The sequence below is a fragment of the Colletotrichum lupini genome, chromosome 2 (assembly GCF_023278565.1).
Source record: "Colletotrichum lupini chromosome 2, complete sequence".
Classification (NCBI taxonomy): Eukaryota; Fungi; Ascomycota; class Sordariomycetes; order Glomerellales; family Glomerellaceae; genus Colletotrichum; species Colletotrichum lupini.
The window spans coordinates 4,719,327-4,738,806 of NC_064675.1; the positions used below are offsets into that span (position 1 = coordinate 4,719,327).

Consider the following 19,480-nt stretch of genomic DNA (forward strand, 5'->3'; position numbering starts at 1 on the left):
TCGGGTTTCATTCAGCTAGTCACTTCAACTCAATTCAAGCCAACAAAGTCTCTCATGTACGGAACCCAGTCCGAAACCCGTTCGCCCCGTCTTGTCCCAGACGCGCGGCAGCCACAAGTGGGCGCGGGTTTGTCCATTTCCCTCCCAGATGCCTCCGTGTTCCCGCACTTTCCGCCGTCGTCCGATCTGGACCCCACGGCCGGGAGGGCCTGTAGCAACGACATACCATCAGTCCCAAAACCGTAGACACCTTGCAAATGATGAGTGACGCTGACTTCACAGAGAAGATTTCAACCAATATCCATTTCACCCAAGAGATAAAGACTCTGTCTTTTTTTTTTTTTGAAATCCGAAATAGAAAAACTTTTTTTGGTTCCGCCTGTATCCTATACACCATCAAATATGCGATGTGTGAATGATGAAAAATAAACGCCATTAAAAACAAGCGCGGGGTTCCATTGCGGAAAGCTTCCCGGCATATAAAAACATGAAAATAAGAGACAAGTACTGCAGGCCGCCAAACCTCCCGTGGGGTATTTCCGCCGCCCAGTTTTGACTGTCCAAATTTCGAAAGAGACAAAATGATTTGTTGGTAACTTTTTTATGTCGTGATCGCATTTCCCCGTAGATGACCGCACGGCGCGGGTATTGAAAGCCATCTTGATAATTTTTGTTTCCCCTCGCTAGTGTTTGTTGTAGTTAAGGACGCCGCTATAGGCTTCGCCCAGAAAACAATCTCGCCGTCCGAATGCTGATGTCGTGTCGTCTCGGGTATCGAGTTGTCTTCGCTCCTCGCAAACCTCCCATGTTCACATGATTAAACTTCTTTTTTTTCTTTTTGAATCAAAGACAGCGACCATGTAGGCCTTGATAAAACAAATTTGGACAGATCCTCCTCTCTGAACACAACGATCCCGGTCCACGTGCAGGTGTCGAGAATTTCGATTCTTTCACCGTGGGGGCGCAGGGTTACCGCATGTTGCTGGTATCGAAAGAGAATTGTGATGGGAAGGCCATGCTGGCGCTCAGCCCAAAGGGATCCCAATCAATGCCGGTATCCAAGAGCTGGGTCATGGAGGGATATGCACCCTGGGTCGTGTGGGTAGGTTGTGCTGGCTCGGCCTGAGACGTCATGTGCTGGCCGTGGCCGGGACCAACGGAGTTTGGCGAAGTCATCATATGCTGCGGTGCGTCGCCAGAGAAGCCGCTGGGATATGGCCCAGGCCCGCTTGGGGTGTCGATCTCGGAGTCTTCAATCATGTCCGCTGGAGCATCATACTCTTGTTCTAAGCTTGGTGTTAGGGACAAGACGGCAAGATTCATCAGTAAATAGCGCCAGTTGACTTACCTAGCTGCTCAATGTGGTTCTGGAACCCAGGTGTTGGGTAGTATGAACCGTTATTGCCGACGCGAGGAGGGCCTCCGGACATCATATGAGCTCGAGCGGCCGGGTTCATGGGACCCATGGGGCTGAGTTGAGACTTCATGGACGGTGCCATGCCAGGACGAAGCGGTCCGTGGTCAGAGGCTGCCGGTGAAAGAGCCTGCTGGCCTCCATACGGTGCCGTGCTTGATGGCGAGTTGGAGTGTGATGAAGGGGTGGGCCGGCCCTTTGGTGAAGCAGCAGAGTGGGCTGCTTGTATCGGCGGGGGCAGAGGGCTGATGCCGGGCTCCAGCTTCGGGGCGATGCTCGAATTGGATCGGCGAGACTGGTGATGTCGGTTCAGGATGGCTCGCTGGATAGGCGGTGGCTGGACCATATTTTGAGGAGCATGAGTCGGCCCCAAGTTGGGGCTGCCAGTTTTGGCACGAAGCTCAGCTTGAACATCGATGCCTAATGTACTGTTAATACTCGAGCATTCTCGACCAATTGACGGCGTGTCAACGTACCTTTCTCCAAGAGGATGCGTTCCAACAAGGAGTTTTTGTAGCGCAGCATCAGACACTCATCGGCAGCAGTGCGATGAGCGGCCTGAAGGTTGTGCAGGTTGGACTCATGAACACGAATGGCTTCCTCGAGCTGTTTGATGTACTCTGTGCGACGCTCGCGGAAGGCAGCTTGAGCCTGGCGGTTGCGTTGCTTACGCTCCTCGGAGGTGGCGTAGATCTTGGGGTAAACAATTAGCCTTCCTCTTGAGTGGGAGTTGAGATAGGACCAAACAAGGTTTCGTCCCAGGTGAAACCTTAAGATTGTGTGACACAGACGAAAGTCTGGGGAAGTTGTGGTGTTGATAGAGAACAATAAACACACGCAAAAGGTCGCACACTTGAGTAAAGGTGTTGATGCTGAGATAGGCAATGAGGGAGTAAAGAGATACTCACAGGCTTACGGCCACCCTTTCGCTTTGGTTGCTGGCCCTCAGCAGCACCATTGGGATTGTTTGAAGTGCCATTAGGCGCAGGCTGATGTTCGCCCTCGGGACTAGAACCCACGGTCTCTGGAGTATCCTCCTTGACGGGATCTTTGTTGTCGATGGACATCTTATCTGCCATGCCTTATCTGGTCCGGGGGTTGAGGCAGGTTGCCGGTCGGCGTTGGCGGCAGCGGCAGCGTGAGCGGCAGCGGCAACGCAAGCACGGGAGGATCTGTATCTGGATCTGGATCTGTAGATAGGACGCCGTTGTGACGTCGCGTGTTCCACACTCCCAGCCCTACGATGTTCTGGAAGTGTTCGTTGTATGGGTGTTTGGCACTTCTCGCGCGTGGTTGCGGGCGCAAAAGAGATGACAAGCAGGGACGGGGTCGTAAAAAATTGCCCGAAAAAGGGATATCCGGGGGAGAAGTTGCCAGTGGCGCCTACGAGCGCCCGCACGAGAATTGGGGCGAAACCGCCAGCGTGGTAGAGGGACTTGGAAAGGGTGGGAGAATCTAAACAGCCGCGAGATAAGGTACGGAGCGGTGCGCTGCTGAGACTGTGACTGGGGGGAAAGGCATCCAAGCGGGCGCAATTGAGCTTCAGTTGAATATTTGACAGCTTGTTTTTGCCAGCCCAGAGATAAGGGACGCAGCGATGAGAGGTTGCAGTGTGTAAGGAAATGGAAGAGAGCGGCGGTCTTTTATGTAATGATAATAAACTGGCAGCTTGAGGGGGGGCGCACTCCAGCCATTCGCCTAGACCCAGACTTTGCGGCTTGCCAGACACCACCGAGCAGGGCCGCCGGCGTGGGAGTGGGCGTGCAGCGACGAGCGGAGAGGGGTGAGGGATGAGGGATGGATGGGATGGGATGGGTGACTGGTGACTGTGAGAAGAGACGGTGGGGATGGAGGGGATTCAAGGAGGAGGAGGAGGGGGGTGTGGTGAGTACGGATACGTGTGAGTGTCCCTCTTGAGAGGAGAGATCAGGAGAAGACTTCCGACTGTGAGAGAGAGAGGGAACGAGGGGGTGTGTGGGGAACAGGCTGTAGGCCAAGCTTGACCGGGTCGTTGTTCCTGTTAAAAAGGACGGGATGTTCTGCTTCACAACGTCCACACAACTTGACAGGATGGGACCTGCTTGTCTCTTCTCTTTTCCTTGCGGTTTGTGTGTCTTGGTTCTCTCCCACGGTCTTCCCCACGTTTTGGTGCAGATGCTGTGCAGACACACAGACAACCGGATGTTCAATTCGTATGGGTGAGAGGGTCAGGTCAGGCCTCTTTCTCTCACCTAGGGTCTCTGTCACTGGTTGTCTCGATCTTTCTAGACCAAGCACACACACACACACACACCACACACAGTTATGAGAGCTGAGTGGCTGGTTGAGTTGGATTGGTGGTGGCTGCTCCGACAACGTGAGAGGGCGAAACTGAGAGAGAAAAGAGGATCGGGTGAGCAGCAGCAGACGACGAACGATGAAGGGTGTGTGGTGGCAGAATCTGTTGCCTCTTTCTCTCTTTTGACGATCCAAACGCAGCTGGGGCCGCCAATATGTTGTGGCACCTTTGACGACGAACAGCCAGCAAGCACGAGACGACGATGCTCGTAGGATGGATGGATGGATGAGAGGGTCAACGGGACGATATGTCGCTCCAATGGTGAAGGTAACCCAACAAGGAAAAGGGGAAACAGGAAGGACAACTCGGGCCTGGTGCTGGTGCTGGTGCTGGTGGATGGATTGCTGCAAAAAGCCTCCCAACCGATGCTTCGCTTCCCGAGCTCAGCTCCAACGACGATGCAGTTCGCTGGGCAAGTTGCGTGGATGCTGCGCCAGCCCAGTCAAACCCCGCTTCTCACACTCGCGGGAGAGGGAAGGGGGACGTGGAAGGTAAGAGGGGTCGTAAAGGTAGGCGTGCGTCTCTTCCCTCTGGGTTCCGGCTCTGGGCGTGATGATGGCTTGCTGCGCGATGTCGCTGTAGCGCTGTCTCGGCCTCCCGTCGTTCGTTTGGTTGTAGTCTGGTTGACGGCTCGTACGGATTTCAACGGCGTTTCGATGTGCCCTGCATCCCTTTTCTGGGTTCTCGCAGATCAGGCGTCCTATATCCAAGGACCAAAGGTCAAGTTCAATGATGTAGGAAAACGTTTGGGACGGCCAGAAAAGCTTTTCAAAACCCTTTTCCACCAACAATCTGCACACGAGGTGGGACTCTTCTTGGTTATATGGCATTGGAGAAGCTAGGACGGGTACGGAGTACTTGATTGGAAGTCACTTTTGCTGTCCAGCTGTTACTGCGTAGAATGCGCCCCCTCCAGAACCACACACACCCCTGGCCAAGTTTCCCAACTGGCATGTTTTTGTGGCACACAAGGCATTAACATGAGCATTCGTCCCGTGGAAAAAAAGGTGGGAAGCTGGGCCAGAAACCAAGGCACTTGCCTCGTCCTGTAAAGTGGGCAATTATTGGTCCAGAACCTCCGTTCCATCCAAGGCCAACCAGGGCCAAATGTGTCAGCGACGACCACCGGTCTGAAGTCTCTGGGAGGAGTCTGTGAGCAGGAGCCTGCCTACTATGTACTTCGTAGTGTGTACTCCATACACTAGGAGGAGCCTTAGGAGGTGGCTGTTGAGCTGTTCATCGCGCCCTATGCGATATTGTGCCGGGCAGCCTCTTTCCTTTGACGGCTTGACCAGTGACCACCACCAAAAAGCTTGAGTTTCTCGACTCTCATCACGTTCCTGAAGTAATTCGAGGCCCCGTGCCGTCTGACCAGGACCTGCCCGCACCATCTCTTGGCTCTTTTGGCTCCCATCTCCCTCTCACCCTCTCTTGAAGTCGAAGCTCAGGGAAGGGGTCATGTTGGGGAACCTTGCCCCCAATCACCGTCACGACACCCCAAAAGAGGTTGTCCTCGTCGGATCGTTGCGGCAAGGTTCGAATATGGCACACTTTGCCAAGCCTAGACATGCAACGCAACACCTGCTCCGGGGAAACTAATCGCTGACTCGGAGACGTGAATTTTGCGGTTGCATTCGTGACAGACATGGACAATAGCCGTAGGTTGATGCGCTTGTGCGAACCTGATATCATACCAAAGGTCAACCAAGTCCATCCAGTAAACCGGAATCGAGGATCCATCCGCGCGTGTAAGAAAGGGGACGGCAGTAGGTACGGATACCCCGTACGGCTCCTCAAGATGCATCATTGATGCAAGATGCCATTGCCCGCCGTTGGACCTATCTGCCCAGGTCCACCGTTCAAGGCTGGCGGATTGCGATGGTCGCAGATGAACCCAAACAGTGATGCAATGTTAAACTTCCATCACGACCAATCTCCCACACTCCGATTCGGAGATGCTCCACAGGCATTTCCCTGCGTAGCCAAAAATTCGTCAACAGGGCCACCGCAAGACCCAAGTGACACAGACTGGTTCTGTCATTGAACCACGGTTGAGGCATCATCACCACGAACGACCATCCTTGGCGCAAAGGGAAAAGAGGTCATTTCACCCAGCCCTTCCAGACGCAGAACGTCCCAGGCCCAGGCGTGCCCTCGCGGCAGGCCGGCGTCGCTGGCGACTGGTCGCGCTCGCTGGGCTTGGGGTCATCAGACGAAGCTGGGGCCGGGCTTTGAACAGGAGCGGAGCCACGTTCACAATCGATCAAATTTTCAGATCACCTGAGCTCTAGCCAGGCATCCGGGCGGCGGAGAGCTCCAACCTCAGACCTGGTTGCTGTCCAGTCCAGTTGCGCGGGACTCTCACACACACCAAAAACCAATGCCCCTCCACCAATGTGGCATTTTGGAGGTACCTGCGCAAGATGTACCTCTGGCTGGCGAAACGTTAGAAACGTTTCGATGGCCGTCAACAAAACAAAGGGTGCGGGTGTGGTAGTGCCTGTCGGTCTCTGCGAAAAAAGCTGCGTAGATATTTCCGAGTTGTGTCCTCCAGTCGGAATGAGGCTGAGATGCGTGATTTGGGAATCGGAGCCCCCATGAACTCGAAGATAAGAAGCATCAAAAACCTATCCTTACCCCAGCTAATGATCGCCAGTTGGGGGGCTTCGACAAGGCAGAATGAACATTTGCTAGACTGGCATCCTTCCCCCCCACGGTCTGAAGGCTGAAGGCTGAAGCATCTGGTGGACAGTCTAAAAGCATTGGCATCACACCCAGGCTTCGAGCACGGCGGTACCGATGCAATGATCAGCGACGGGCAGCATTGGGAAGTGCCGTAGGTTGTAACAGCCCTGAAAGCGTTTTGCAGGCTTGTAGGCTTGCAGCACAGATTGACACGAATTGGCAGCCCCCAAAAGGCCTAGCGACACTTAGACGGTATCCCTGCGAGACTGCGCGGTAAGGCAACGTTAGCGACCACACTAATGGATGCCTGCCTCAGATCCTTGAGAATGCAGAATTTGCATCTCCGCGGAGCGCCCCTCTCCAGTTGTGACGAAGGCCAAAGGTCGGACGCGGTTGAAGTTTGGTGTGGTGGTCTATCCTGGTGTGGGAAAGGTTTGGAAGAGAAAAAAGAATTGGCGGCCAATAATTGAACGATTTTGTTGCCCATTCAAGACAAAACGCACGCCTCTCATTGTTACGGCAGGACCCGAGCATTCGGGAGAGGGCAATGGCGGCGGCGTTTCGTCACACCTTCATTCATGCTGCAGCTGCGATGTTGAAATATTTTTCCAACCCTCCGTCATGCTTGGAGATGTTCTCCAAAACAACCCCCAACGTTTGATACACTCCAATTCTTTGGTTTGGGTTGGCGGCTGCGCCGACGTCGTCTGACTTTTCCGAGCATAGCCGCCAAAGTTCGTCTTTTCGCCAGAGATCGGGAGACCGTCACCAGGGAGGAAGCCAAGACTTGTCGGTTGCAAACGAATTGTTGAGTTGGCAGTCGATCAGACCGTGCAAGTGCAGTACCTTGCGTCGTCCGTCGTCTATCGTCCGTCGTGTCGTCCGTGAACACGGTGGCCGGTCGAAGGTCAAGAGAGAAAGTCGCCAACCTCATTTGGTGGCTCCGTTCAGGTGACCGTCTGGACGAATTGGTCCTGGCGTCGGATCGGGGGTCCAGGTGGTCCGAGCCTCGGTACGTATCTGAAAAACTGAGCAGAATGAAGAGCGGGGACGCTCCCATGTTCTAGAAAAATTCTAGTCTTGAGACCAAACCGGGCAAGTTGCCAAGTCCTCTTAGCCTCCGAGTTCCGGACCATTTCCGCGCAGCGCGGTCCTGCCATCGTTCGCCGCGGCATCCGAACATCGGAAAGCCAATGGTCTGACACAAAAGCCAAAAGGACCTTCCGCCGCGTCGCATTCAGTCGCACTCTTCCATTCTCCCACGTTCCCTTCCCTCCTTTCTTCCAGGTTTCCTGCAACGTAACTCATCCCATCCCGTACTTGGTACGCGAAGCCCTAGGGCGGGGCGCTCCCCTCTGTGCCAGTGCCAGAGCCAGTGCCTCTCTTCCATGAGGTGGTGGACCGCGCTGGTGGAGAATTCGAAGACGGGGAGGGGATTCCTTCAGACGCAAGTCTTGTCGTTTCATTGCCTCTTTGGGCCAAGCTCGTCGAGGTGTGTGGGAGGGGGTAGCTGGCCGCCGGCCACTGCTGCTCATGTCAGCACCTGGCACGCCGCACGTAGTGTAGTACTCCAACGGTCATCGCAAACACCATGTGCAGCAGTCAATTGTCTAGACTGCAGCGCGGTTACGTCGGTCAGTCAGGTGACGAGGTTGACGAGGATCGCAAAGCCCCCAGGTACCAACACAGATACCCGTCAAGGTTCGCGAGATCGTCATCTTTCGGGGCGCTGCGGAGGGGGTTCCGGGGAGGGCATGAATACCTGCAGGCTGCAGTACGCAGTAATTAGACATTTGGCATTCCATGGGAACCTTTGTCACGTCGCGATGCTTGGCTTGATGCCTCACAAATAAGCGTTCGGACTACATCCGTCGTTTTGCCAAGAAGTGTCGATGCCGCCGCGTCCGATGTTCATAATCTTCAGGCAACACACTCCAGGGACACCACCTCAATGTGAAACCTGGTCCGTACCGTGGGACGAAGAGAGATGGTTCGGGAAAATCTGCTCAAATCCCTTTCGTTTCTTCGGGCCAGGGTCGTTGTGTTTAGCTCTGTTCATGATAAGTTTAATGCTGAGCGAGACAGTAGTCAAATCGCTGTTTCGAGCAAAGAGAAAGTGAGTTAATTAGTCGGTGGCATGTCGGGCAATTCTTGAACGTCTTTTGAGTAAACTAGGCAAAGTCAACTCTCTCCCAACTTAAGGGTCGGCGCATTGGCGGCTCAATGCCAACCATGGGTTTTCTCTATGTGAACCCTGTCTTCCGACTGCAGGTAGCAATTCTCAATTGAGTTAAACATGGAAACTTGCAACAGGTTCGGCTTTACGCTCGAGTCACCACGATGTTAATTGCCATCAGACTGGTCCAGAAACCAAGCAGTTCAGAGCCGTTTGAGGATCACAGAAAAGACGGTTCCCTGTCAATGCACATTCCACCAACCCCAGACACGCCGCTAGTCATCCTAGTAACGGAACGACCAATCACAGACATGGTTTTGCCTTTATATACTAACTGTTGGCAACAAGAAAACAATCCGGCATGGTGTAGCGGTTAGCATACTCCGCTTTCAACCAATCAAATGGTTCAAAGTCCCGGAGAGATCCGAGTTCGACTCTCGGTGTCGGAACAACAAATCTTTTTGGGGTTCTCTCGAAGTTTGCTTTTTGATGGTTTTTGGTTTGCATACATGTTTTTGGGACCGGCTTGGCCCAGAGCGACTCTGAGAGCATGAGATAGAGTTTAAATTTGGTGCTGCGTCTCTTGACTCTTGACTTACATGCCTGTTACACGACTTGATCTGGGTGACATTGGGGAGACTCTTTGCTACTTGAAGTAGAGACATGCATTCGCATGTGAGCACAATAAGGTTGTTATCTTGCTATGTTGTTTGAGCGACTCTGATGTAGCGAGAAAAGTTTGGGACTTGCCGGCTTGCAGACTTGCCATGAGAAGTGGCTTTTGACTTTGGTCTGGGAAGAGCATTTCAACTGGGGGTTCCTGTCTCTTTGGTCCGACTGCGTTCAACATTGAGAGTGCCGACCGTCTCAGGTTCCTGCTAGAGGGCAATTTTGTCATCCAAAATTGCCGGACATTCCCTCGCTGTCCAGCTGAACGACCCAGAAACGAGACAGGAGTCGTCGATCCTCACTAGACCGTGATGGCCAACCACTGCTTTTCGATACTTCAAGTATCAAACCAATCTAAGCCAGCTTGAACATAGAGTGGTAAGATCAATAGTCCATGGTGTCCTGGCGACGGCCCTGGATTGCAGTGCTTCTCGACATATACTCCCAGGCATATTCATGTATGCGTGAAGAGAGGCGAGCCCCTGCTGATCCGACTTGAGGCTTCAGGTTATGAACTCGCTCTGACCACTGCAGGCCTTATATTATGCTGCTGAATCCCAGGATATTTTAATTTGAAGTTGAGGCGTGCGATATACCGACGTTCACGCGAGGAGTATTCTCTGAAGCACATCTCCTACAAATGCAGTAGTTTTGGGAATGAGGAATGCAAGGTCTACCAATCATTGCCATATGTTGGCGTCCAAAACAGGGGCTTTCGCGTTGCTTCTCTAACCAGACCAAATGCCCGCTCATCTTCTCTCCTTTGATGCGCTTCGTGGGGCATGGCCCTTCCCAGATCCAAGGAGGCATGACAGTCGTCCAGAGAGATGAACGAGATGAGCGCTGAGATACTGAAGAGATATTTCCCACTGCCAAATACCAGCCATGTGCCCCATGGAACCTTGTAGATTTGATTCGCTTACGCGCAGGAAATCATGGTTGTCGAGCTTTTTTCATCAGCTGTCGTCTCACTCTGTTCCTGTGTTACGCCGCGTTATCACCCCTATAGAAGTCAAGTGAGAACTGAGTTTGAATGCGAAGAAGAAATCTACTCGCTCGTCCCTTGAGTATATCAAAGCAAGCTTCTCGGCTACGTGCCATCTCTCGTTTTCCTTGGTTCTGTAGAATCACTACAATGCAGTATCAATAGCCACTGGACAAATGCAAGACGGATCACGAGAAAAGGGAAACAAGCCATCACATCTTGAAAGGAATATACTCACACCGATGATTGTTCGGATGAGAAGGGGGGGCGGGGATGAAGCTTGCTCGTAGCCCGAGGCCGGTCCTTCCTCTAGACCATGATGTTTTGATCGCTCCTTCCTTCTTGGAATCCACAAAACAAAACCTTTTTTTTTCCTTCTCTGCCTCATCAAAGAGACATCTGTCCCCCAAGCAACAACGAGAGATCGTACAGTCCTACAACATCTCCTTGTCCTCCACATCACTAACCTACGACAACTCACCTTATCCTCACCAACATCATCACCCATCCCTCTTCACAAGCAAGGAAACCGTCACTTCTATCCATACACCTCGAGCACATCCATCCCCTCAAAAAATGAAGACCAAACGAGCCAACGCGGCCAGAGGCCCCTCGGAAATCCTCTCCGACGCACCAGAAATCACCCGCCAGGAACGCATCGTCATCACCCGCCTCCTCGGCGGCCGCCAGTCCTTCCACGTCAACCCGCTCACGGACAAGGAGATGGCCGTCCTGAAGAGAGTCGTCCCGCGCCTCATCAAGGCGTCAAAGGACCCGCGCATGCCCAATGCCGACAGCTTCTTTGACCGCAACTTTGAGACGTACCTCTTCATCTTTGACGACGCGCTCCGGGTCGTCATGCAGCTGAAGAAGTGGTACGGACCTGTGGTGTCTCATTGATGTTGATTTGATGATGGTCGGCCTGCTTTGGATGTGGTCTCCTTTCTTGCACAGAGGAAGAGGGCTGGATAGCTTGCTTGCTTGCTTTGGCTACTACCCGTAGCATCTGTGGATTTCTCTCCCGACTGTTTGGGTAAGGCAAGAACATAGGCTATGTTTCCTACAGCATCAAGCTTTCTAACTATTGGCTAGCAGGCATTCTACTCGCATTGGAACAAATTACAGACACCAAGGGAGCCTCGCGAGTACTGTGGGCATCGGGTGGAGAGCACGCCGGGCACCAGCCAGGGGAAGTGGGAAAACAACGTTGCAGAACCACGACTGTCGGGAGGACTACAGAAGCAGAAGCAGGGCGATGCATCACCACTATATACGACCAGCGAGATACAAATACGGAACATCAGTTCAGTGACAGTGGTCACCCTGTCCCGTGATACATGTCCATCTCGTAGAGCTCATTCTGAAGGGACGTGACGCTCACAGGCAAATTTGGATTCTGACCTCCTTCCCAGTTGCGTGAGACTTGCTACACGTGTCTGTACATCGAGTCCTCATATCAGAAAGAGCAGTCACTTGACACGTCACGGATGCGATGATGGTAAAATCTAGATTCGACAGTCTTGGCCTTGAACTCCTCCTGCTCATATTAATTTTTCATTCTACATGATATATCATCTCATTGCCGCTCAGATACACAAAATAAATCAGACGCTTCTCTCTGACCACAGTCTTACAGCCTACTCGACTTACTCTCATCCATAATCGCACCACTCATCAACGGCATCTGCTGCTGCTCTTGCTGCTGCAGCAGAACCTGATCCCTCCCGACAACAAGCTCCCGCCCGCCCTTGGTAGTCCACCACGCAACCCCAATCGTAGCCCTCTCGACATCCATCTCGCCACTCACCAACACCTCCCAGAACCGATCCCTCACAGGCCGTCGCACAGCCGGGTCCGCAATCTCGTTCATCGCCTGCGCCGTCAGCGTCAACCACTCCTCAACCAACGGCAGCGGCAGGAACGGAAGCGAATCCACCAGCGTCAGCACGAGCGAGCTCTGCTCCGAGAGGACCTCTGTTTGCTCGGCGGTCGCCTCGAGGCCCTTCTCGGCCTGCGCGAGCGCGTCGTGCGTGGCGGGCAGCGGTGCCGTGCCCGCGCCCAGCGCCTTGAAGCGCACCATTTCGAGGAGCGTTTCGGAGAGCTGCGGCTCGGCGAGGGAGATGGGGAAGGGTGGCGAGACGATCTGCATGACCGTCTTGAAGGCCACGCGGAACTGCCGCGTCGAGATCTGCGCCGGGAACGAGGCGAACAGGGCGTCGACGTAAAAGGGAACGAGGGTGACGGTCAGGGCGCCATTGTGCGGGCACGAGAGCACCGAGAGGACGGCGCTGTGGGCTGCTTCAAAGAGCTCAACCGTCGTCGATGTGAGAGCACCCGTGTGGGTGAGGTAAGCTGTCGCCGGCCGGACGATCAGCGCGTCGCAGGCTTCTGTGGGCATGTTGAGGGGCAGGTGCTCGGCGACGTTGAGGTAGAACAGGTCTAGTGTTCTGTCGAGGGGGCCGGGGGGCACCACTCCTGCGTGAGGGGGCTTCGTCTCCGTGAGGAAAGAGACGCAAGCATCTCCGAACCGTGCGAGGATGTCGAGGGATGTGAGGTAGGTAAAAGTGTACGCCTGGAACGAGCTGGCTCCGTGCCTCGACGAGATGAAGAACAGAAACCGCAGAGTGAGCAGTGTCTTGGTCGCGACCTGAGGACCCATGACATCGTTCCTCATGCGCGGATCGAGAAGACTGCGCCCAACAATGGACTGCAAGACAGCGACCGTGGCGTACATTGTCTTCTTCAGCGTGCCCCAGAGGACCGGCCAGGTCCCCTCGAGCGTGTTGTGCTCCAGCCGCGCCGTCTCGTCCGCGGCGTCGACCGTCGACAACGGGTTGCGCTGCCACTGCTGAAATAGCTTTTGCGCAAACTCGAGCAGCGAGTCCTGCGCGTCGAGCACGGCCGACGAGTCCGTCGCGTTCGTGACGGCAAAGGCCGCCAGCCGGGACAGCGGTCCCATGCCGCCCATCAGCGGCTTGCTCTCCAACGCCTGCTGCAGCCTGAACGACGGCGACGCGGGAGACCACTCCACGAACGGACCGTTCTGCTTGACGTCCCTCCGAACGTCCTCCAAGAACCCGCCGTCCTGGAACCCGTCCTCTCCCGTGATGGCTAGCACGGTGATGGGCAGCAGTGCGTTGTAGTTGACGGCGGACTGGTGGAACTCGGAGAGGAACGGAAAGACGTAGTTGAGCGCCAGTACGATGGACGCCGAGGCGAAGGACCCGTCCTGGCGCTCCAGCGCGAGGTTCGCGGCCGTGACGACGGCCTCTTCCAGGGTATTGCGCAGACCCCGCGACAACGAACGCTTATCGTTGCCCTCCATGCCCATCAGGATACCCGTCAGGACCAGCAGATGCTGCCACCTGTTGGAGCGGTCATCGGCGCCCTTGACCACGGCCCGCACCCACGTCTCGCTGCTGAGACCGCCACCCTGCCTCGTCGGTGTCGGCGTATGAATCGTGCGGGAATCATTGTTGGCGACCGAGGAAGCCTTTGCGTCGTCGAGCTCGTTCTGCCGCACCCGTGTCGCGGCGCTGTTGTAGATTGAGATGATGCGCAGACTCGTGCGCAGGCCGTCGCGGCGGTGCCAGATGGCGGGGGCGATGAGGAGCTGGGAGGTGAGGACGCCGAGGTTCAGCGGATTCGAGAGGGAGGTGAGGAGGTTCACGGTCGAGCCGACGATCTGGTCCGTCTTACGGTCGTCATGGACGTTTTGGTACAGCTGCAGAACCGTGTTAAGGAGTCTGTCGGCCGGCATCGTGTCGGGTCGTATCGTATCGTTTCGCGAGACTGGTGGATCATTCGACGGCTATGCTGGGAGGGAATTAACCATAGACGGGGAATGAAAGAAGTTTTACAACGGAAGAGACGGTGGTGGAAGGAAGGTGCGGCTGGTGATGTTGCCGGTGGATTGCGATATCGAAGCCGGTGCCGAGAGCAGGACGTTCGGCGGGCGGGCGCATTTGCCGAGGCACCTGGAGACCGACGGGACACGCCCCTAAAGCCACACCTCGAGCTTGCCTTAAGCTGCGCCATCCCTGCAACACCTCCCGCCCACCCCAATTGGCACCCGAAGATCGCCCACTCAACCCCAGCAACATCGTCACCGCGCGCAGGAACTGCGACTACCTACCTACACTAGGTACACCAACAACCTCCGAGAACCTCGAACAAAAAGGTCAACGACCTCGTACTACCTACAACTCTCGCCGCCTACATCCTCTCCTTCTTCCAACGTCGAATCGAACCGGAACCGAAAAAGAGAAACACCCGACACCCCGAACAATGTCGCAAACGGCGCGCGACTACCCGCCGACGAACTACAAGACCCCCTCGTTCCCCAGCATCAACTGGCAGCTCCGCGACCTGACGGACGACCACCGCTGGAGCCTCTTCTACATCAACGACATCTGGCGCTTCACCGTGCTATGGACGACGATAATCTACAGCGTCGTGCACCTCGGCGCGGCGGCCATCACCATCGCCATGCACACCAACAAGCGCGGGTCGCTGACGTACATCTGGGCCGTGCCGCTGCTGTACCTCATCGTGTCGGGCGTGCAGGCGCTGGTCGCGGGTAGTGTTGTTGGGTTGATGTGAGTTCTCTTTCTCGTATGTGGCACTCGGGGCAAAGATAGGAGTGCAGAAGATGGACACAGAGAGACAGATAAAGAGAGAGGCTAACATGGGATACTCCGTCACAGCCTAGCTGCGGTTTACCGTGCCGGTTTCTTCTCCATGTCAACTTGGATCCCGTTACTATGGGGCGTCATCAACGTCCTCGTCCTCATTATCGCGTCCTTCACTATTCAAGGTGGTCTATGAACACGAATACGACATGAATACACATAAACACCTATACATACTACACGCACGATGAAAAGTCAGGCACGCGAAAACTGCATCACTACATAGTAGAGCTAGGAACGATCCTGTTTGACACTTCGTCCGACGGCTTTGTTGTCGTCGGCTGCGACTGCTCGACAGTCTTGATTACCCGCGCCGGGTTGCCCGCCACGCATACGAAATCCGGCACGTCCTTGGTCACGACGCTCCCGGCGCCGACGGTCACGCCCTTGCCGATGGTGATTCCGGGCAGTACGATGACGTTGCCGCCGAGCCAGCAGTCCTCACCGATGGTGATTGGCTTACCCGACTCTGGCCCGCGGGTGCCGTTGCGGAGACGGGGTTCCAGCGGATGTGTGCCGCTGTAGACTTTTTGAGAGGTCAGCTTAGGTAATTCGCGGGTCGCGGGTTGCGCCTGATGGGGTATAAGTAGAAGAGAGGAGAGAGGAGGGGACTTACACGAGCAGTTTGGACCGATGAGGGTGCGGTCGCCCACGGTTATGAGACAGGTGTCTATCCATGTGCTGTTGGAGTTGACGTAGACATTCTCACCGAGCCTATTGGGCGGTGAGTACGAGGCACGCTTCACTTGGCTGTGGAGATCCGGGGGTGGGTGTCACATACTTGACATTGTAGCCGTAGTCCATCTTTATCGGGGTATCGATCCACGGGTAGTCTTCAAGCAGGGCATCGTCCTCATGATGGCGGAGACGTGGCGGAGGGAGAGGGATCGTGTCCCGGTTGATGCTGGGTGGGTTCTCAAGTCAGATCCGTTCCTTCGTTATGCTAGGTACGGAGTACACATGAGGTAATGCAAAGTTGCGGGGGACAAGGGAAGCTCTCAAAAGGTGTGGAAAGTTGCCGATACCCAAATGATGCGGGGACACGGCGATAGGCGCAAATAGAACCGGGGGGTGGAGATAGTGAAACAGAGAAATAGAGAAAAGAGAGAAGGGACTCACTCTTTCCACATGCCAACGAGGGTACGGCGGCTGACATCGCCAGCGTTGTTTAGCTTGTCGCAGGCGGCTTTGCAGCGTTTCCTGTCGGCGATGAGATCCGGGGTGAAGGCCCAGTAGAGCTCGCCGTTTCTCATGCGCCTCCTGTTTTCTTCCTTGTCGACGGTGCGGATGTCCATGGCTACGTCTTGGAGGATGAGCATGTGGGATGTGTCTTTTGTGCGCGGTCGCGCGTAAGGTACGTATGTGTAGGGGACGTAGGTATGAGTTGAAGTGTGTTTATGTTTGCCAAGCTTGTGTAAGGCGAGGTAAGGCGAGGTGAGGTGAGGTGAGGTAAGTTCAGGATGGGGGTCAGGGGAATCTGGGGTGGAAACAACCGACTTGTCGGTGAGTTGACAAGAAAAAGGATATCCACAGAGATGGACAAGGGGGGGATGATGAGGAGGAATGCAATTGATGGATGGAAGAAGCGAGAACAAGGTGTTTCTATTGAAGACGGGGTCGTTTGGGAAAACCTAGAGCACACCCCACGACTTTTTGTACGATGAGGAGGAAGAGGAAAAGGGTCTCTATGGAAGAGTATGCTGTATTGGATCTCGGATGCCAATTGCCGGCCGTTGTCGAGCTATGGCAGTAGTCTGGTAGTTTAATTCACGAGCTGGCAACCCTGAAGAAAAGAGGCATTAAAGGATCAAGTGACCAATTGAAGCAATGGAGCTAGGAAGGAGAAGGGAAAGGGAAGAGAGCCCAGAGGCTACGCAGCAGAGCTAAAGGTGGATGATCTGGTCGGTGAACCCGAAGCAAGGTACGTGTAAACGGGGACGGGGGGGAGACGAAGAAAGAAGGGGACCAGACCTGGACCATGTTGGTTGCTGGTGCTGCTCCTCCCCTCCCAAAATGGGAAAAAGAAGCAGCTGCCAGCAACAGCAGTATTTTGCACGACACCTAAGAGCAGTCAGTCAGTGTACGAAGTATCCGCAGGTGTGTTCAAAGCGCATCGACGGCCGCGGGGGCTCCACGCACTTGCGTCACCCGCCCCCCTTAACTCGGCCCGCGCTCGCGCTTGGCCTTACCCGCGTCAACTCTGTGTGTGTGCACCAGACAGACACGACGCACTCACTCCAGGTCGTCATCTCTGTCCGTCTGTCTCTATCTGTCAGCCACAGCAAAACATTGTCTGCCAGATTCCGTTTCTCCCGTCCCTCCCTCGTATTCTTCCTCGTTGAATACCCAGGGCAGGGAACTGTCGAAGAACCCATTGAGCAGAACAGCCTTACCTGACATCACGACGGGAATAACCTCAGCATCCCCTAGCTGGGCTGAGGTGGAGAGACTAACGCTGGAAAGAAAAGGTGGGGGACGACATCTGATTCCGCATCTTGGATTCCACAGTCTGCGCAGCACAGAAAGAAGGATCCAACGTCTGTGCAGTCTCACGTCCACATCTCCACGATTCTTACTACCTAGTATACGGAGTAGTACATACTCGAATACCTCCGAGAATTGCAGCAAACGACCGGGAGAACGCACCCCATCACCCACACTGGACGTCGGAGTCTCGCAATTCACGAATCCGAGAGACTCCGTTTCCACGCATGTTGGCTGACGAACGCCGACTTCATACTTTACTTTTACTACCTAGTTCACTCCATCGCAAACCCATCACGAGCCCACCGCCACAGAACCGCCATGTTCTGAACTCGAACAGAGTTACCAGCACTGCCAAGTTTTTCGTTTTCCTTCTTTGCCCTTCTTCCCGCTTTTCCCTTTCGTCGCAACTATACGTAGACGTCTGTGTCAGTGTTGCAAAAAAACGGGAAAACTTGGGCTCGCATTGGTTCTTCTCGCATGTAAAATGACGGCCACAAAAGAAGCTAGAGCCAACTTGCCCCGCCACAAACTGCGCGCTCTTCCAGTCTCGACGTCGTTCCGCGGCTCGTTGAGGCTCTGTTTTTTTCTCGCAACGTAAACTCTGCCACGCTCGCATCTGCCCCTTTGCCGTATCCCGCATCCCGCGGCCACCACCACGACTCTGCATGTGGGCTCCCGAGTGGCTTAACCCGACCTGCTTGGATTCACAGAAACATCGGATCGACGCATCTTTTCACACAAGTCAGCCAGCCACAACCATGTCGACTTTCCGTCGGGTGTAAGTACCCATCTAGCCTAGTACCTATCTCTACCTTTCCCTACCTTGCCTTGCTATCTGTCACCTTGCCTTTCCTGTGCCTTCCCTTTCTCGTCTTGCTTCAACCAGAGCCGCAAACTCAGCCACACCACCCTCGGTCCCGGCATCAATCACAAGAACACCGCCCCGATCTCCCGTACCCCGTTTCCTCTCCGCACATGTCCGGTCCCGTACCGTCCTGTCCTGTCCTGTTCTGTCCTATCCCTGGTGTGAGGTGAAGTGAGGCGAGCAACTGCGGCTGCGACCTTGACGTCCTCGGACACCTCCAAAGGACGTCCAGTTCTGCGAACCTCTTTCTGCCCCTCAACACCAAGACCCCCCACCATCGCCATGTCCTCACGCACGCCCACGAACCCCCTCTACTCCCAACCACCAAACCTCCCGAACCGCAACCACAACCGCCACAAAGACCCCCAAGCTGACATCCCCCCCAGCGACGCCCGCCCCCAGGACCCCCCAACCCCAGGAAAAGAATACTACCCAAACCAACCGAAATCCCTCGCCGGCATCGCCCTCCGCGCCTTCCTCCTCGGCACGACCTTCACCCTCGGCCTCCTCTCCCTATCCCTCCTCCTCCGGACCACCTCGTCCCCGCTCTGGCGCCTCCCCTTCTTCCTCTCCGCCCTCTCCCTCTTCCACTTTCTCGAATTCTACACAACGGCAGCCCACAACACCCCGCAAGCGACAGTCCACGCCTACCTCCTGACAGCAAACTGGCCCGCCTACGCAATCGCCCACGCGACAGCCTTCCTGGAGTGCCTCCTCGCGAACCTCGTCTTCCCCGACAGCGCCTGGGCGCCCTTCGGCCTCCGACCCTTCTTCCTGGTTGCGGGTCTGCTTCTGGTCGGGCTGGGCCAGGCGGTCCGCTCCGCGGCCATGGTCACGGCGGGCCAGAGCTTCAACCACACCGTCCAGCACTACCGCGCAGAGTCCCATACCCTCGTCACGGGCGGCGTGTACGCCTACTTTCGGCACCCTTCGTACTTTGGCTTCTTCTGGTGGGCTATCGGCACGCAGCTCGTCATGGGAAACGTGGTGTCGCTCGTGGCGTACGCCGTCGTGTTGTGGTACTTCTTTTCAAAGAGGATACGACACGAGGAGGAGCTGTTGGTCAGGTTCTTTGGACAGGATTACGAGGACTATCGCAAGCGTGTCGGGACCATGATTCCCTTTTGCGGGTAGTTAGTACGGGCTCGTCATGGCACGCAACTTGAAGAA

At 55.1% G+C, this 19,480-nt stretch overlaps 8 protein-coding genes and 1 non-coding gene across 9 annotated transcripts; 5 read left to right on the forward strand and 4 right to left on the reverse strand.

The window, feature by feature from the left end:
- Positions 1–29: 29 nt before the first annotated feature.
- Positions 30–7,017, reverse strand: CLUP02_03738 (uncharacterized protein; the record flags this gene model as incomplete). The annotated part of the gene is made up of 26 exons (XM_049282755.1): positions 30–250; positions 509–683; positions 734–800; positions 858–947; positions 974–1,286; positions 1,349–1,834; positions 1,891–2,132; positions 2,206–2,286; positions 2,323–3,054; positions 3,125–3,571; positions 3,646–3,678; positions 3,713–4,160; positions 4,213–4,544; positions 4,626–4,662; positions 4,722–4,891; positions 4,953–5,119; positions 5,178–5,313; positions 5,360–5,617; positions 5,680–5,786; positions 5,864–5,981; positions 6,033–6,080; positions 6,145–6,317; positions 6,390–6,470; positions 6,527–6,672; positions 6,735–6,850; positions 6,956–7,017. The coding sequence occupies 26 exons, from the start codon at positions 7,015–7,017 to the stop codon at positions 30–32; spliced, it is 5,286 nt and encodes a 1,761-aa protein (XP_049139898.1).
- An 808-nt stretch (positions 7,018–7,825) lies between these two features.
- CLUP02_03739 (uncharacterized protein) lies at positions 7,826–8,290 on the forward strand (the record flags this gene model as incomplete). The annotated part of the gene is made up of 1 exon (XM_049282756.1): positions 7,826–8,290. One exon carries the CDS (start codon positions 7,826–7,828, stop codon positions 8,288–8,290), a length of 465 nt encoding a protein of 154 aa, XP_049139899.1.
- Positions 8,291–8,968: 678 nt separating this feature from the next.
- On the forward strand, positions 8,969–9,062 carry CLUP02_tRNA045. The gene has a single exon. It is a non-coding gene; the product is annotated as a tRNA-Glu (tRNA).
- A 1,478-nt stretch (positions 9,063–10,540) lies between these two features.
- Positions 10,541–11,270, forward strand: CLUP02_03740 (uncharacterized protein; the record flags this gene model as incomplete). The annotated part of the gene is made up of 2 exons (XM_049282757.1): positions 10,541–11,157; positions 11,222–11,270. The coding sequence occupies 2 exons, from the start codon at positions 10,541–10,543 to the stop codon at positions 11,268–11,270; spliced, it is 666 nt and encodes a 221-aa protein (XP_049139900.1).
- A 627-nt stretch (positions 11,271–11,897) lies between these two features.
- On the reverse strand, positions 11,898–14,027 carry CLUP02_03741 (peroxin 8; the record flags this gene model as incomplete). The annotated part of the gene is made up of 1 exon (XM_049282758.1): positions 11,898–14,027. One exon carries the CDS (start codon positions 14,025–14,027, stop codon positions 11,898–11,900), a length of 2,130 nt encoding a protein of 709 aa, XP_049139901.1.
- Positions 14,028–14,094: 67 nt separating this feature from the next.
- Positions 14,095–14,370, reverse strand: CLUP02_03742 (uncharacterized protein; the record flags this gene model as incomplete). The annotated part of the gene is made up of 2 exons (XM_049282759.1): positions 14,095–14,267; positions 14,328–14,370. 2 exons carry the CDS (start codon positions 14,368–14,370, stop codon positions 14,095–14,097), a joined length of 216 nt encoding a protein of 71 aa, XP_049139902.1.
- A 184-nt stretch (positions 14,371–14,554) lies between these two features.
- CLUP02_03743 (uncharacterized protein) lies at positions 14,555–15,094 on the forward strand (the record flags this gene model as incomplete). The annotated part of the gene is made up of 2 exons (XM_049282760.1): positions 14,555–14,865; positions 14,974–15,094. The coding sequence occupies 2 exons, from the start codon at positions 14,555–14,557 to the stop codon at positions 15,092–15,094; spliced, it is 432 nt and encodes a 143-aa protein (XP_049139903.1).
- An 82-nt stretch (positions 15,095–15,176) lies between these two features.
- CLUP02_03744 (galactoside O-acetyltransferase) lies at positions 15,177–16,277 on the reverse strand (the record flags this gene model as incomplete). The annotated part of the gene is made up of 4 exons (XM_049282761.1): positions 15,177–15,484; positions 15,575–15,672; positions 15,740–15,862; positions 16,078–16,277. The coding sequence occupies 4 exons, from the start codon at positions 16,275–16,277 to the stop codon at positions 15,177–15,179; spliced, it is 729 nt and encodes a 242-aa protein (XP_049139904.1).
- Positions 16,278–18,592: 2,315 nt separating this feature from the next.
- CLUP02_03745 (isoprenylcysteine carboxyl methyltransferase) lies at positions 18,593–19,444 on the forward strand (the record flags this gene model as incomplete). Its single annotated transcript, XM_049282762.1, has 1 exon — positions 18,593–19,444. The coding sequence occupies one exon, from the start codon at positions 18,593–18,595 to the stop codon at positions 19,442–19,444; it is 852 nt and encodes a 283-aa protein (XP_049139905.1).
- Positions 19,445–19,480: the final 36 nt, after the last annotated feature.